We start from the raw sequence: 15,891 nt of genomic DNA on the forward strand, positions 1-15,891 counted from the left end.
GAGGGATTGCATTGGGAGTTATACCTGATATAAATGACGAATTGATGGGTGCTGACGAGTTGATGGGTGCAGCACACCAACATGGCACAAGTATACATATGTAACAAACCTGCACGTTATGCACATGTACCCTAGAATTTAAAGTATAATAAAGAAAAAAAAGAATATATCTTTTGTATTAGATAACTAGAATATCCTTTACCAAATGTTTATATTGAAAAAGTGTATAAAAACTGTCAGATTTTCTCTTCATGAATTAATCTTTCAAACATTTGCTGGATCAAGAGCACTGTTTTCCTGTGAGTTTAGGAAACCTAATATTGGCACATCGATTTCTTCCTCATCAGTGAATTATAATGGTGAATACGCTTGACTGGTTTTGATTGACTACTAGCATAGTATCTATCATAGAACTATTTTTTTTGTGTGTGAATAGTTATTTTGTTGTTTTCCCCAAGTGGCATAGCTCCTTTCTTAATAGATGAATTTGGTTTATCTAGCCTGGATTTTAATGTTTTTCACTTTTCCAAGGTTTATTTCCTTACCACCTCTTTTACTGAACAATAAGTTATTTAAATCTTCACATCATAGCATTCTGATAATGCTGCTATTTTTCTCACTTTTCTTTATTCTTATGTGGCTGAATTTAGGTTTGCCTAAAAAAAAGGTCCATTTCCTTTCTTTGAACTTCCCAGTGAATTCTCTGAAGGAACTTGTTCTTATATTCTATTTATGCTGCTATATGTAGCTTATGCTATGTTAGGTTATTTGGTTTTGCTGTGTCCCCACCCAAATCTCACCTTGAGTTGTAATAATCCTCATGTGTCAAGGGCAGGGCCAGATGGAGATAATTGAATCATGGGGTGGTTTCCCCCATACTGTTGTCATGGTAGTGACCATCACGAGATCTGATGATTTTATAAATGGGAGTTCCCCTACAAATGTTCTCTCTTGCCTGTCACCATGTAAGACGTGACTTTGTTTCTCCTTCACTTCTGACATGTTAGTGAGGCCTCACCAGCCATATGGAACTGTGAGTCAATTAAACCTCTGTCCTTTATAAATCACCCAGTCTCAGATACGTCTTTATTAGCAGCATGAAAAAAGACTAACACATTTGGTTTCATGATTTTCTACCTAAGTGCCTGTTTTGTGCCTAAAGCAGTCAACCCCCCCATTTTTAGCTTGGTCAAGCCTTAAAGAAAATTGGGTACAAGTAATTTTCAGCTTAGATCCAGTTGAACTAGGGTAGAGTTAGTGTAAAATGCATTTTACCACATACTGCATCTTCACACAGTGTCAGCCCTACTACCAGTGACTTGATGACAGAGAATCCTGTGGTATAATTTCAATGGATAAAGTTTTATTCTTTAGAATCCAAGAAATCAGTAACATTTTTTCAGTGTGAGTCCTTTTATTCAGTGCATTGGTTATTATATAATTATAATTGAAACCTTTCATTTTTTTTTTCTTGCTGCAAATTTTTTACACCAACCCTTTAAGAGACAAAGTGAGTGAAAGTTCTGAGTATGTTTTACTAAAAGGTTAAGCATGATCTCCAGACAAATCTCATTTACCCGTGTTAATGAAAGTACTTAAAGGCAGCTCTCACTTGTGTTAAAATATTTATTCTTAAAGTTGGACATGTTCAAGGTTTAAAATTAACTTCAAAAGTCAAGCCAATTCACAAACACCTAACTCAGGTGAAGGTGAATCTCTCCCAACTGTAAAACACACATTAAATACCTTCCCCTCATGCTGCTTCATTACTTTTTATAATTATCTCCATGTTGGGTAAAGGCTATGTCTTCTTAGATGGATGGAAAATTTGACTTTTCTCAGAATTTATGGAGAATAGCAGAGGTTAAGTGTTAGAGCTTGGAAGAGGTCCTATGAATGCAAAGTAAACAGAATTAAGATGTTAACAGAACTGTAATTATGCAGATTATATATTGTCAATAACGAGGCTCTGTATTTCAACAAAGAAAGTACTTCCACTGAATTGCTGCTGTCAAAGAAACAAAACCAAAATTTGCCATGGATAACACAAAATCGATGCAATTGAAAGTTAAAATCAAGGACTCATAAAATTTTTAACAAGTATTGCAATAAAGGATTCTTCCATTTTACTTTGATCTTCAAAATATAATAAAAGAAGTTTACTCATGAGAATTATTTTTTAAAAATCTGAACATTAACTGCCATTATATTTTAAATGAAACTTATCTCTTAAAATGGATGAATGTGCACCATAATATATCTTTTAATGTTCTTTTTAGGTAAATAGGACCTCATTTCCATAATTGAGAGCAAAGAGGCTTAGCATTTTCAATGTAAGTTTAAGACTGGGTTGCCTAGCAATATTCAAATGAGAGAGTCCCTCCTCTGGAACTGGTTATAAAACAGTTGTCCATGTGAATGTGTGTCAAACTCAGAAAAGGCAGCGATTTCTTAGCACCTAAATTATAACCAGACAGGAGACCATATAATCAGATGGAGAATCAATGTGAACTATCAGTAACTTTTATGCAAATTAATTTAGCCACATAACACTAATTATATATCTTTTGTTAGGTATAGACCCTAATCATTCACTAATCTCTCCTAAGTGCTTTGTAATCTCATCATAGAATTGGCATGTAAAAACAAGGCCTCAGTTCACATCTAAATCTGATTTTTGTGCATTTATTTCCTTCTATCATGGCCCACAATACACATTTCTTGGTTTCCATGCCATTATCAGATTTTAAAGTTCCTTATAAAAGACTTGATACTTGATGTATTTTAATTCAGGGCTTACATGCTATACCAGAAAAATCTGCTAAACTCTTGTTGCCTTTTAAGCTGTACTGTCCACTCTCAGACAATATATGAGTTTCATTATATGCCTTATTTGGTTACTCTTGGTCTTATTCTTGTGTAGCCATTTATCTGTTCTCAATAATCCCTTTATTTTTGGTTAGTGGTGCAGTAGAGTTCTTTGAGTGGTCTTGGACCAACCCAGCTCTCTTTGCTTTCTTGTTTGTGAAGAATAACAGTAGAATGTGCTGGGAATGCAATATCCTCAGATAGGGAGGAACAGCCTGAAACCTGTCCGTCTTAGGAAATTGAATAGCTTGAGTTAGGAAGGAACTGCATGGGACAGCCTGAGTTTTGTTCCTCTCTTCCCTGGGAGCAGGATGTCCTTTACAGCTTTGCCCAGTATGTTGTGTGGCCCCTGAGGTATATAATCCAGGATGGGCTGCCTTTCAGGGTCCCTCAGCTGTGAAAGTGGGGCATTCGAATCAAGACTATATCTTTCCTGTTCAGCTTTCTTCAGCCTTGGGGGGCCCACACACAATGGATCCAAGACTTCTGTCCCTTGTTAATTATCTATAAGAAAGAAACCCATTTCACATAACTTGTGAACATTTTTTCTTTCACTGGATTTAGGCAAATAGGTAACCAGTGCATGGTGGACCTACACAGTAGCCCAGGATGCAGTGGGCATAAGTATATATGGACTCCCATTTCTGGTGGTTGGCATAGTGATGATTTTTGATATTTGCCTCATGGCATGGGAGTCCTTTTTTGGGACTGATAATTAGCGAAGTTGTTTCACAATTGGCCCTCCAACGAATAGTGCCTGAAATACGGTAGCTCCATAATAAACTGTGTAAAGTACACAGTGAATGAATATGTCTTAGACCTAGAGCATGGCAGGCAGAACACTCAAGTCGAAGAAGAAAATATTAGAATTTCTACTTATATTTAGGTGTAAATCTCATTCTTTATTTACTTCAGTGTATTTTGAAATGTGGCTAATACTGTCTTATATATTACATGAATACGATTTTTAAATGGGGCTCTGAAAGACTCACTGTTGGAGGGTAATCTCTCTTGTCACATTGCTTTCTGGTCTGGCCACTCGGGATCCCATGGCCCTTCTACTTCTCTTCCACATGAGGACCAGTGCAGTACCATAACCAGAGCTAGGCTCGCGCTGCTCACCCAATCCTCCCTGACTGTCTTCTTTAACCAGTTCTGATGGCTCTTTGTTGTGATTTGTGGGTCTCTAAATTGGCAATCATCTTAATGGAAAATGTCTATTCTGCCCCTATTTGGATTAGAAAAGGATAGCTTCCATGTGGCATACTGTTCTAAAGATATTTTTTTCTTGAAGATTACAAACCTCACCCCGACAACGGCCCCACAAAACCTAACCTTTATCTATCATGTCTTCCTGTTTTTAAGCCCTCCTAGGCTCTCTTTCCTCCAAATCCTTCCTGACACAGATTATAAAAACATTTACGGAGGCTGAGACGGGCGGATCACGAGATCAGGAGATCGAGACCATCCTGGCTAACATGGTGAAACCCCGTCTCTACTAAAAAAATACAAAAAAACTAGCCGGGCGAGGTGGCGGGCGCCTGTAGTCCCAGCTACTCGGGAGGCTGAGGCAGGAGAATGGCGTAAACCCAGGAGGCGGAGCTTGCAGTGAGCCGAGATCGTGCCACTGCACTCCAGCCTGGGCGACAGAGCTAGACTCCGTCTCAAAAAAAAAAAAAAAAAAAAAAAAAGTTTACACATAGTGAGCAAATAACAATTATAGTCATGCGTCACGCAGCAAGAGAAAAAAGTCAAAATCATCTAAAGTAAAATAAATGTTCAAAGAAAGTTATATATAGATACAACTTAAAAAACCTGAATTATACATATACATATATATATATATATATCTCAAGGGAGTTTTTGCTTTAAAATTATTTTCATGCAGATGTTTTTATAAAACAAAGAATCCTGTTCGTATAAATGATTCTTCTTCCTCTGTATTTTATTACACAGGGTTTGCTTGAATTGACATGTATCTTCACTAGGTGGGTTTCTAACTATCTCATTCTTTTTCTGAGAAAATGTGAAAAGTGTTTGGGGACTAAGTACATTCATAGAAAGCTCTAAAATTTATAAACAAAGCTTTGACAGAATGCCAATGATCATTTGGCATTATCTCGCCTTTGAGACAGAATATCTGTCTATTATAATTTTGTTATAATAGAATATCTTCTGTTATACTTTTGCTTTGTAATCTAATGCCATTAGCCAGGTCATCTCTAATGGGGATTCTCTGTCTTGATTAACAGCATCTCCATTTAACCAGTTGTTCAATCTGGAAATGTTAGTGCCATCTTTAAATCCTCCTTCTTCCTTACAATTCATATCCAATTAATTATTGAATCATAATGAACATATAATGTACAACATATGTTAATTTATGTTATTTCTCTTCCCTCCTCTTTATTCCAACTGTCATTGCCTAAATTAAAGCCATATGACCATTCTGGTTTATTGCAGTAATGCCTAACTGGTCTGTCTGCTGCTAGTTCTCCTGTCCTTCAAACTCTCTTTCCTTTCTTCACACTGTTGTCAATAATATCTTTTTTTTTTTTTGACATGGAGTTTCACTCTTGTTGCCCAGGCTGTAGTTCAATGGCATGATCTCGGTTCACTGCAACCTCCACCTCCCGAGTTCAAGCGATTCTCCTGCCTCAGCCTCCCAAGTAGCTGGGATTACAGGCGTGTGCCACCACACCTGGCTAATTTTTTTTTTTTTTTTGTATTTTTAGTAGAGATGGGGTTTCTCCATAATGGTCAGGCTGATCTCTAGCTTCTGACCTCAGGTGATCCGTCCGCCTCAGCTTCCCAAAGTGCTGGGATAACAGGTGTGAGCCACCACGCCTGGCCCCAATAATACCTTGTAAGACATGCATCTATTTTTGTTATTTCCTGTTTAAATAAATCAGTGTCTGTCTCCTAGTTGCTATACAAAAACCTTTAAATTTCTCACCTGAGTGCCACTCAGGTACCTTTACAATTATTCCAGAAAAATTGGCCCCTCCATTGCCCTTGGCCCCAAATTTTCATCGATATGCCCATTCACATTTTTGCATTTCCATGTCTTTTCTCTTTCTTCTTCCTCCATCTGGACTGCCTTTCCTCCACTTGTCAGCCTAATAAATTCTCCTAAGATTTGGTTCAAATTTTGACCTTTTGTGAAGCCTTCTTCAAACTCTGCTTTTTGGTACTTCTATACTTCTTTTTAAGTCCCCCATGACAACACTTAATGTATTGAATTGCAAGGCAGCATGAGCCTTCTACCCTATCAAGGTATAAAGTCTTTAAAGGCAAGAGCTTTACTATTTTAAGTGCTGAATGCCCGTGTTCATTATAAAGTCAAACCTCTGAACAGTAAGTAGTTCTGAGACTTAAAAAAAAACTTGATTATATTATTTGCCATTTAATTGATATCTTCTAAATTCAGAGACTTATTTCTTAATCAAGACATAATTTACAGCTTTTTAAAGGTAGTTTTTAGAGTGTTAATATTCTGGTTACCAAATCTGCTATTTAAGTCTGGGGTCGAATCTAAATTTTAAACAGCACTGTCCTAGGCCTCTTAGTCTTTATAATCATATAAGACAGAGTCTGGCTGTTAGATTTGATGTAACAAAACTTACATATGCATAAAAATTTCAGTAATCTGCATTTCATCAGTATCTTACATTTAGTTATAAGCTTACCATTTTAAAAAGCAGTTAAAATATTTTATTAAATTTCAAGTCTATCTGTATAGACTTACTGCCACAAAGAGTCTAGTAATTTCCCATATTTTATTTTTTAGTAGATTGTATTTGTTGCAATTTTTATAAATATTATATTTTGAATATTTATATAATACTTTTAAACATTATTCTTCAGCATTGGAAATAATGTGCTTAATGGAAAATTTTTATATTCATTGTTCTATAACTTCAAAAGTTGTTTTAAGTTATAAATTTGTAAAGATAAATGAAAATAAAGACCTTGAGAGAAGTTAAAATAATTATGATATTTTCCAATTTAAAAATGGAGTTGAAAATACTGCTTTTTCTAAACTGAACAAATTGTTTTCAGAACTGATGGACTTATTTTTATGAAGCTTTTTGGTCAAATTAAAAGATCAATAGATACTGCTACACAGCTACTTTATATATCAGACAATGAGAAATTAATTTATTTTCCTTAGAACTATATTTCTTTGTTGAAGAAACTGAAAAATATCATTGGTAAATTAATAGAGAACATTTCTACAAAGCAAATATAGTAATGCATAAAATATTCCATTCACAATATTAATAGTTGTATTTTATTCTGGAGTAACTGAATACAGCAAAGTTTCAAAACAACTCATAGAGCATGAAATAAAACAGAACTCAATAATGAAGTTGCATCTTTTAAAATAATGTATAAAGTGAGAAAATGAGAATATAATAAAAATATTTTGAGTAGCTTTAATGACTTCTTTTTCATTGAAACTGACTGCCAAATGAGTTAATGGTGAAGATTTGTTTAAAAAAATAACAGAATATAACTTTACAAATTAGTAGCTTGAAGATAGCACAACAGAGACTTTGAGACCAAATTCCTCAAAACAATAACCAACAAGATCAATGAAATGAATTGATTTAGGGCAGTCAGAAATATTTACACTATTCATAGGACAAATTGAAGTGATACAATTTGTGGATGACAGTTTGGTTCTAAAGTTTTAAACTTGCATTTCTGCTCACATTTTCTCCAAGCATTGTTTAGGAAAAGGTTTAGAGTGTACTTATACATCTCCAAAGAAACCCATATTGTTCATTCTAAGTATGAGCAGATCATTCAAAAACATTTGGAAAAAAAGTCATTTCATAGTCACTGGTTCCTCACTATTACTGAGTTAGTAATTAATTATACCATTTAGATACACAGAACTCTATTTAAAGAAAATTATTAAATCATTGAAGATACTTCAGCCCATGTTATAACATCCAGTCATGACATGGCTGTTAAGCATGATGTTAAAGTCCCAGTACAATGAAAAAGAAAACAGTCAAGTATGAAAAGTCTTTGTTTTCTTTTTTGTTGTTGTTGTTATAACCTAGACATCCAAAGCAAATACTTCTCAATTAAATAACAATGTCAAATTAGCAAAGTAATAAATACAAGCAGAAAATTAGGGAGGCAGAAACAGAATTACTCTAATAACATTAAAAACAATAAAAGTAAACAAACTATATGAAGAAAGGGCATATAAACTTACAGTTGTCGTATAAGCAGCTTCTGGCTCATCTTCCAGCACTCTGGAGAGACCAAAATCAGAAACTTTGCATACTAAGTTGCTATTGACCAATATATTCCGAGCTGCTAGGTCTCGATGAACATAACCCATATCAGAAAGATACTTCATGCCGGACGCAATGCCTCGGAGCATTCCGACCAACTGGATGACTGTGAAGTGGCCATCATGCTTCTGCAAGAGAATCACAATTGTTTAAATTGATTTAATGCAATGTGTGCGTGTGTGTATTAAATAAGATCCTACATTTATTTTATTGGATCAAATGAAGATAAGCATCAAGTTTGCTGATCATTGACTATGTTCATAAGGAAAAGTAAGAATTTGTTTGACATTTAAAGAAATGGGAAAATCTCACTGGAAGTAATGAAGGACAACTAAACAAAGGACAGAAGGAAATCAACCAAATTAACTCTCAGAACAAAGTGATTTCAAAAACTTAGGTAATAGGAGAGAACCAAAGTAAAATAAAGTAAGAGCAAAGGCTGCCAAAAAAAGGCTACCAAACAAATAGAATCCACTTTCCATAGATGTGAGCTTTGAACCAGCTGTACAGCTGGGTAGAAGAGCAGCAAAACCTAGGACTGGATAAAACCCATGTGATAACTGGAGATACTGAGAAAAATAGTAGGCCAGGTGACTCAGGAAAAAAAAGTGATGGTATAAACAAGAAACAAGTATAGGAAAGCAGCAGAAGAATGAAAAAAGCACAAGAAAACAGAAAATAAATAGATTTTTCCATTTTTTTTCATTATATAGGGAAGATAGAAACGTTGTTGGCAATTGACAGAAAAATGAGGCTATTTTAGCTCCTGGTTGGAAGGATTAAATAATGTGGAGAATGAGTCAGGAATGGTATTAGTATCAATCCCATCAAAGTAATCGACCCCGTCTTATTCCCTCTGCCTTGATTTTAAAAAAATGTTTTTATTTTAAAGAGTTAAAAAATATCCAGTTGTTAACTGAGCAAAATGTAAGCACCAACAAGACCAGGTACAAATAGTATACAGATAGTACCCTTGAAATTAGAGGAAATAAAACAAAATATTTTAAGTTTTCAAAATAATGCATATTATTCAACCTAGTTATTTGGAGATTGTTGTCTTTAATGGAGTTATAGAGAAACATGAAAAATTATTTTTTTGTACATCAGGCAACATTTATTTATGAATGATATTAAAATGAATATCTAGCAGGAGATTGTAGGGCTATATTACTTTATGCTGTACATTAGAAGCACAAATAAGAGAAACTTAAAAACTTTAAAAGTTAAAGCAGTTTTTATGAATACATATCTAATTTTAAACCATAGCGCAGCTTCAGGACAGAGACGATCTGACCCTAGCTGTCATGGTGACACAGTCTCCTATACAATGATGATTCATTGTTCAGGTAAATGAATAAGCTTATACTACAAATGAAATAAACTTTGTCTTGCTGTATCAACTTACCTGTCTGATAGCTCTCTGATAATATCTCCCAACTCAAGTGCAGAGTAAGGGGAAAAAGCCCTCTCTTAAAAAAACACTCAGAGCAAGAATATCCATTTAAGCAGGCGCTTCTGTATAATTAATGTATAAAGGATGACCTAGCAAAGAAAATCTTTGGTGTTATTAGCTCTTTATGTTTCGAATCCATCTTCTTAGACGTACACTATTAGATGAAATCTGCCTCTTCTATCATGTACACTACCTACCACTCTTCTATTAGGAATCTTGAAACCTTTGAGTGGAATTGAAAGTGTAAGTTCTTTCGGCCTAGAATGAAGTACTCTGAAGTTTAAAAGTTGGCTCTTTTACCTATTCAAAACTGGAGTTGCCTCCTATCATAATTCTTGTCAAGTAGAATTTTAAAGTAGTAAGGAATGTTAATGGGGCACCTGAAAACCCGAGAGTCTGTTTCCTTATCTACACGATGGGAATAAAGTTATCTAGCTCAGAACTGCAGGGAGAATCACATACAAAGCAGACAGCACAGCTTCTCGCTTAATTTAATAATAGTTACTATTTAATACGTCCTTGTTATTACTGTTATAACGTGTTTTTTTTTTTCAATTTTAATGAGTCAGAAAATTCCCTTCTCACTTTCCTGAAAAATCACTTCTCAATATATGCTCCTACAAATATGAAGAGAAATAGTTACTTAAGACCAGGCTGAAATTTAATGTTCTATCTATGTTGAGTGTGTCACAAAGCACCAATTTGCTTTTTAATACTTTTATTGAAGTATAATTAATGTACCATACAATGTATCTTGTAGAGTATACAATTCAGTTTTTATCTTACTCATGGAGTTGTACAGCTATCACCAAAATCAATTCTAGAACTTTTTCATCATCCCCTCTGAAAAGACCCATCCTTACCAAGCAATAAGTCCTCACTTCCCCTAACTCCTCCCACCACCCTGGGCAACCAGTAATCTACTTTCTAGCTCTATCTCTTTGCCTGTTCTGGGTATCTCTTGAATGGAATAACACAATATGTGGTCTTTTGTGACTGTCTTCTTTTACCTAGTATGTTTTCAAGGTTCATCCACCCATAGCGTGTTTCAACAATTTATTCATTTTATTGCTGGATAATTTCTATTCCTTTTGTATATTCATCAGTTGATGGAGTTACTTCTACTTTTTGGCTATTATGCAAGTTATTTTTAAAATTAATCTTAAAATATTTTGTCAGTAACATTTGAAGATTTAGATTAACTGCTTTCATGTCAATCATCATGGTAATAACAGTTCTAATAATGGTAAGTGGTATCATTTAAAAAACAAGATTTTGGTGTATTCAAAGAATCTAAACTACTTTCTACATGTTCTTTTATAGGACTATAAATGTAGGATATTTACTTCTAATCCATTGGCCAAGACATTCTCAGGGGTCCATGAGGTTAAAATTATTTTCATAATAGCACTAAGTACATGTTTTTGCATTTTTTCATTAGGCTGATATTTGCACAAATGGTACAAAACTCTGATGGGTAAAACTGCAGGAGCCTCATCGGAAGAAAGTCAGTAGCACCAAACCAAACTATACTAGTATTCTCATATTCTTCTCTGACACAGGCACTCATAGAAAGATGGAAAGCTAGTTTTTCTTAAGAATGTCCTTGGTGAAGCAGTAAATCTTATGAGTTTCACTAAATCATGATCTTTGATTACACAATCTCAGCATCAATACCTCTGAGGAAGAGAAGAAAGCAGGATTGGGTGGCAGCAGGTTGCAGTTCAGTGCCTTCACCCAAAGGCCTTTGTCTATTTTATGGGATGTTCTGGATAACTCCTCAGAGTTGGCTCAAACTGAGGAAAAAAAGACTGGGCCCCTGTCCTCCTACATCAATCACTGGATTCAGGCTGCTCGTGTAAAGGGGTCATGGCCTTGGGTGAGGTAGCTTTCTTTAGCCAAGGGCATTCCCTAGAGAGGGATTTGGCTAAGTAAGGGCTGCCAGCTTCCAAAACTCTGGAAGCTGTAGGAATAAGGAAGCTGATCCTGTGACCCTCCCAGCAAAGTTCCTGCATGCACATCTTTTAATAACCCTTCCCAGGGAATGCAACTTGTGTTATTTTATCTCTCTATCACTACAATCATCTGTTTATCCATGATCCACCCATCTATCCACTGGTCTATTTACTGTTCATAAAATGTGGGCTTGATGAAAAAAAAAAAAAAGCTCTAAAAATAGTTCTATACGCTTTTGGGAATGCATACCTTAATTTCTTCCACATTACTATAGGAGAAAAATAGCTCACATTCATTGAACACTATAAGCCAGTCCCAGACTAAGGTTTTTACAGGTATTATTTTATTTCATTCTCTCAATATTGATGTGATGTAAATGTAGTGATTATTTTCGTCTTGTAGATGGTGAAACTGAAGGACAAAAAGATCTAATAACCTAATAAGTGGTGGAGTCCAGATTTAAGTCCAAGCAATGACAGAATCTGTATTCTTATCTATTGGAGTTTTTGGAAAAACAACTGAACCAAATTTTACATAATTCTGGGCTAGTTTGGGCAGCATAATTTGGCAAAATAAAGCAATGTATAAAGACCTCTAAGATCATTTAACCAAAAGCAAACAAACAAAAACACTCCAGATAAATCAACAAACGAGGATCTATTCACCTCTGTCTGGCTGAGAGGAATAGCCTCATTTATTCATATATCAGGTATAGCACAAATCTGTTTCTCTACAAATGACACAACTCTCTTATTCAAACAAAATCTATATTCCTTTTTCTGGTCTTCCTCAACATAGCCTTCTCAAGTTTGGTTTAGGACATATTGGTTTCCTTGAATATGGTAGATGGTTAATAAATGGTGACAGAATTAAATAACTTTTGATCCTATCTTGTGGTGCAATGGTTGTTATTGCTATATTGTTCCTATTGTCTCGTATAAAACAGACTGTTTTCTTAAAGTAGGACACGGGTATTATCCCTTTTATGTAGCAGTTCTCTTACAGCATCCACTACATTGCCATGCATTGTGTTAGCACTCGAGAAATATTAATTCCAATTGAATTGAATTGTTTATGAGGGGAGGAGAAAAATGTGAGAGCACTGAGATTTAATACTTTTGGGCTTCCTACTGAAGATTAATCTAAAAGAAACTATGAATTTTTTTATGACATATGGTCTCTTCCCAGGAAGGCAGATTCAAATGAAAGAGAGGGAATATGGCATATTTACATACTGCATCTCAGAGATTAGTAGCTAGAATTCAGTTTGTCTTCATCCTCTTTTTTTTGCTCTCTCAACCTGACTGCTGAGAAACATGGAGTTTATCCTCTAACTGAGAGAAAGGGTGAGCCTGATTGGAAGGGGTTTCTGAAAGCTATACATAACAATTCCTGCTGTTTCTAAAAGCTGCAGAGCTCCATCAGACTCTCTCAGACCCCAGAGCACAGCATCTCCCAGATCTGACAGTAAATGACATGTCGCATTGTCTATGCAGTAACCCCAGCTTTTCACGATGGTTGTCATGGACTGTATCTACATACACTTCAAGCCTCCCAGTGTCCATTCATCTTAGGCTGAGCTCAAGTACTTAGACTGAGGTTAGGACAAACATGGGATCTGAGTGCCAGGCTGTCCCGAAGGCATCACATTACTGTCCAACAAGGTTTTCTGTGAAAACACAAATCTTACCCTTTGACTTGCTTTAAACACTTCAATGATTTTTAATGACAGAATAAAGTGCAGTGTCTTAGTCATGAATACCAAGACCCGACCCTTGCTCATATCTTTAGTTGCATACCCTTATTCTGCTTTATTTTATTTTATTTTTGCATGTGCTCTATTCACCCCTACAACATGTTGTTTTATATCTAATGTGCTTTGCTTATACAGTTCCCTCTTCCAGGAAGGTCATTCTAGTCTTTGTCACCTGAGTTTTTTTGTGACACGTATTATCTCTTCCAGGAGGTCCTTGCTGAATCCTCAACTTTATTCCTTCTAACAACACTCCCTGAGTATCCTATGGGCCAGTTACTATAGTTCTAGGTGCTAGGAGTCAATGCGGGAAGCAAACCAGGGTGATTTGAGAGCGATAGAGAGAGAAACTTAGTCCAACTTGGCTCTGTCTCTAAAATAGATCTCAAACCTTGGCTAAAACCAAATATGTATGTGTTCATCTCTCCCACTGGATTGAACATGATTTTGAGGACAATGAGCATACCTTGTCTTGTTCACCCTTGTAATCCCAGGGCCTAGCACCTTGCCTGGCACACAGTGGATATTTACTAGACATTCACTAAATTGAACTAAACTGAATTCATTTATTTTTCTCTTAAAGGAGTGAAGCTTTTCAAACTTATAGTATGTGGTAAGATATTTTCTAGAAGTATTTTTAATGGAAAGTCATACTTACTGTAGGGGATTCTCTGCAAAGTTCATGAATGAACAAGAAGTACTGAAGTGTTGACTACACTTGCAGCCATCTCCATTTTTAAGGGCAAGACTCTCATTATGACTACTACCAAATTTTTATATTTTTGCTGAAGAGTGAGGAAAACGGAACTAAATATCTTATACAGATATCTGCTATATTTCTTTCTAGATCTTCAATGGAGAATCACTGATGTCAAGTCCACCAACCAAATAGCTTAGAAACTGTCAAAGATCTATGGACCATAATATAAATCACTGCCCTCAAACTTTCTTGCTGAAAAATGTGCATTATTAAAGCAGATAACTCTGGTGATTCAGTGTCCTAAAAAGGTTAAATATGACTGTAGATGACACTATAACTGGTAGATGATAAGCTGCTATTCTTGAGGAGAATTAACAAAAATTGCATGTCACTGATTCTACAAACATTCAGAGGATACACTTCACAACGTGGTGTCATGGGTACCTACAGTAAACAAATTTCACAGATTCCTCACAAATCTGGTTCAATAAACACTATTGGATAATGACAATTTAAGCTAAAAAAATGAAGTAATGGAAATTTGGTCCATATGTATACCAAAAGCCTTTTTGGTTCACTAACTATGAATTATAAGAAATGACACTAGCCTTTCAAAACAAAATGACAAAAATAGGAGGCTAAGCGGTAGCTTTGTAAAATTATTAATTCCAAACCTTTGACTTGAGTTATAAAATGGCTACGCAGGACATTTACCTTACTAGATGGTTTATAAAAGACCAAGGTACGCAAACAACAGACACTTTAAGCCTGTTGTTCTGGTTTTTGTGTTGCTAGAGGTCATTCTCAAAAAAACTGGAGGTCAGAAATGCATGGGGTTCATGAGAGACAAAAGATGGGCATCTCTGAAGAGCCAGAACAACACAGAGGATCTGACTTCTGGGGTTCTGATTGTCCTTTGGCACAAAAATATCCTCACCCATGTTATCTGCATGTTTCCATTTACTTTTGTTTTGCTCTCTGAAATTCCTCTAGTAAAATATTTGTGGAGTTTACAAATGCAGGAAAAGATGAAAAATCATCTGGAGAAATTAGAATAGTAGTTGTGAGTCACATACTCGCATAAGTCAATCTAACCTTATATCCAGCTAAGATTTGTGCCAATGAGAAAATGGAAACTGAGATTAAGATGGGATGAGACTCCAGGTTACAGGTGATTTTGTAAGGTGGAAAAAGACCTACACTCAGGCAAGAGGGGATGAAGAAGTGCTACCACATGTGAATTCTTAAAATAAAAGTTTTATCTTTGAGGACGTGGAAGGAAGACATGAAGAAATAGGTAGATGACATAGAAAAATTGCCTTAAAAATTTTGCCCAGGGCAAGTCATGTAGAGGGAAGGAAAACACACTTTCCACATTTTGAAGGAGACCTCCAGGCCTCTTTCCTATTGGACGTTTCGTCTTTTAGCTGTAGTCTGTGTTAAAGAGGCTTCTATAAGTCTGCCTAGGGACTTTAGCAATGTCTTTAAAAGAAATATTTATGGAAAAATGCATTTTGAGTTCTGAACAATTGATTTATAAATGACTTTGCAGAAAACAGTCCTTGGAGGATTACTCCTATAACTTAAGTTTAAAGTTAAATTTCAGTTTTATATGTTTCTAAATCAAAAGGTGACTATACTATGACTTTTAAAATGATGTTGAATTTGAAAAAGAAATGTTTGGGATTATTTATAGATTTGAAGACACAAAATCACTCTTGTTTTTAAAATAACCACCAAATAAATAAGTAACTATCTCCTTTTTATTGAAAATTGTCTTAGTTCTTGTGGTCTCCCCAGTTGAAAATCTTATTAGAATTTAACTTAATAAATTCTTCAGAGCTCT

The 15,891-nt window shown here is 35.3% G+C and overlaps 1 protein-coding gene across 3 annotated transcripts in view; it reads right to left on the minus strand.

The window, feature by feature from the left end:
• Positions 1-15,891, minus strand: part of EPHA6 (EPH receptor A6) — a 960,105-nt gene that overhangs the window by 102,462 nt on the left and 841,752 nt on the right. The window contains exons 8-10 of one of the 3 annotated variants that reach the window (XM_017889955.1): positions 8,102-8,311; positions 3,861-4,054; positions 1,872-1,890 (exon numbers count right to left, since the gene is read on the minus strand). In XM_017889955.1, the coding sequence (XP_017745444.1) occupies positions 1,872-1,890; positions 3,861-4,054; positions 8,102-8,311 (423 nt within the window). Of the gene's footprint in view, positions 1-1,608; positions 1,891-3,860; positions 4,055-8,101; positions 8,312-15,891 lie in introns of those variants that run through there. The other 2 variants (XM_017889956.1, XM_017889953.1) reach the window with 2 other exon arrangements.

This window comes from Rhinopithecus bieti, unplaced genomic scaffold (assembly GCF_001698545.2).
Source record: "Rhinopithecus bieti isolate Rb0 unplaced genomic scaffold, ASM169854v2 scaffold_18644, whole genome shotgun sequence".
NCBI lineage: Eukaryota > Metazoa > Chordata > Mammalia > Primates > Cercopithecidae > Rhinopithecus > Rhinopithecus bieti.